The sequence below is a fragment of the Neopelma chrysocephalum genome, unplaced genomic scaffold, assembly GCF_003984885.1.
Source record: "Neopelma chrysocephalum unplaced genomic scaffold, ASM398488v2 Primary Assembly neopelma1_94814, whole genome shotgun sequence".
Lineage (NCBI taxonomy): Eukaryota > Metazoa > Chordata > Aves > Passeriformes > Pipridae > Neopelma > Neopelma chrysocephalum.
The window spans coordinates 1-1,192 of NW_020923520.1; the positions used below are offsets into that span (position 1 = coordinate 1).

The 1,192-nt window shown below is 71.4% G+C and overlaps 1 protein-coding gene across 1 annotated transcript in view; it reads left to right on the forward strand.

Moving 5' to 3' along the window:
- Nucleotides 1–84: 84 nt before the first annotated feature.
- The window catches only part of LOC113980608 (metabotropic glutamate receptor 7-like), a gene marked incomplete at its 3' end in the record, with an annotated part of 1,623 nt that continues 515 nt past the window's right edge, over nt 85–1,192 (forward strand). The window contains exon 1 of the mRNA XM_027707830.1: nt 85–579. Coding sequence (XP_027563631.1) covers nt 85–579 — 495 coding nt within the window. The remainder of the gene's footprint in view (nt 580–1,192) is intronic.

Here is a 1,192-nt window from a genome sequence, read left to right on the forward strand (position 1 = left end):
CCCCTCACAGGGCACTCCCACCCCGTGGGGCACCTCCCGCCCCCCCAGTACCCCCTAACCCCCCTCCCTGCCCCCCAGCCCGCCATGTCTCCGCCGCTGCCCGCCCTGGTGATGATGCCCACGCTGACCCTGCTGTCCCTGCTGCCCCCCGGGCGCTGCCCCCCGGCCCCCACGCAGCCCCACGCCATCCGGCTGGAGGGGGACCTGACGCTGGGGGGGCTGTTCCCGGTGCACGCCCGCGGCCCCGCGGGGGTTCCGTGCGGGCCGGTGAAGAAGGAGAAGGGGATCCACCGGCTGGAGGCCATGCTGTACGCGCTGGACCGCGTCAACGGCGACCCCCGCGTGCTGCCCAACCTGACGCTGGGCGCCCGCATCCTGGACACGTGCTCCCGGGACACCTACGCCCTGGAGCAGGCGCTGAGCTTCGTGCGCAGCCTCCTGCCCCCCGAGGGCGGCGACGGCCGCTGCCCCGACGGCTCCGTCCCGCACCGGCCCCCGCCCGAGCGCCTGGTGGGCGTCATCGGCGCCTCGGCCAGCTCCGTGTCCATCATGGTGGCCAACGTGCTGCGGCTCTTCGCGGTGAGGGGGGGCGCGGGGGAGAATTTGGGGGACATTGGGAGCTTCGGGGACGTGGGGGGTCATGGGCACCTCGGCCAGCTCCGTGTCCATCACTGCTGCAGCAGTGAGGGGTGGGCACAGGGGGGTTTTGGGGGGGTCACTGGGGACCTCAGGGACATTGGAAGACGTGGGGGAGCATTTGGGACACGAAGGGACATTGGGGACATGGGGGTCATGGGCACCTTGGCCAGCTCCGTGTCCATCACGGTGGCCAACGTGCTGCGGATGTTTGCGGTGGGGGGGGGCGTTGGGGGGTGTTGGGGTTGCTGGGGTCATCTGGGGGGCCGTGGTGGGTATTTGGGGTGGGGAGGCTTTGGGGACACTGAGGGGACAGGGGAGGGAGCCACAGGACAGCACCATCCCCGCAGTGTCCCCGCAGTGTCCCCACAATGTGCCATCGTGACCTTTCCCCTTGGGGGGGGGGCCTGGACACCTGGTCCCCTCCCTGCCCCCCCTCATCCCCCCGGGGCCATTCCAGAACCTTCTATCCCCCCCCCCGGGTGTTCCCACAATCCCCTGGGATGGCAGCAAATGGCCCAGGGGGATTAGGGGGGATTAGGGACGGGGGGGGGGG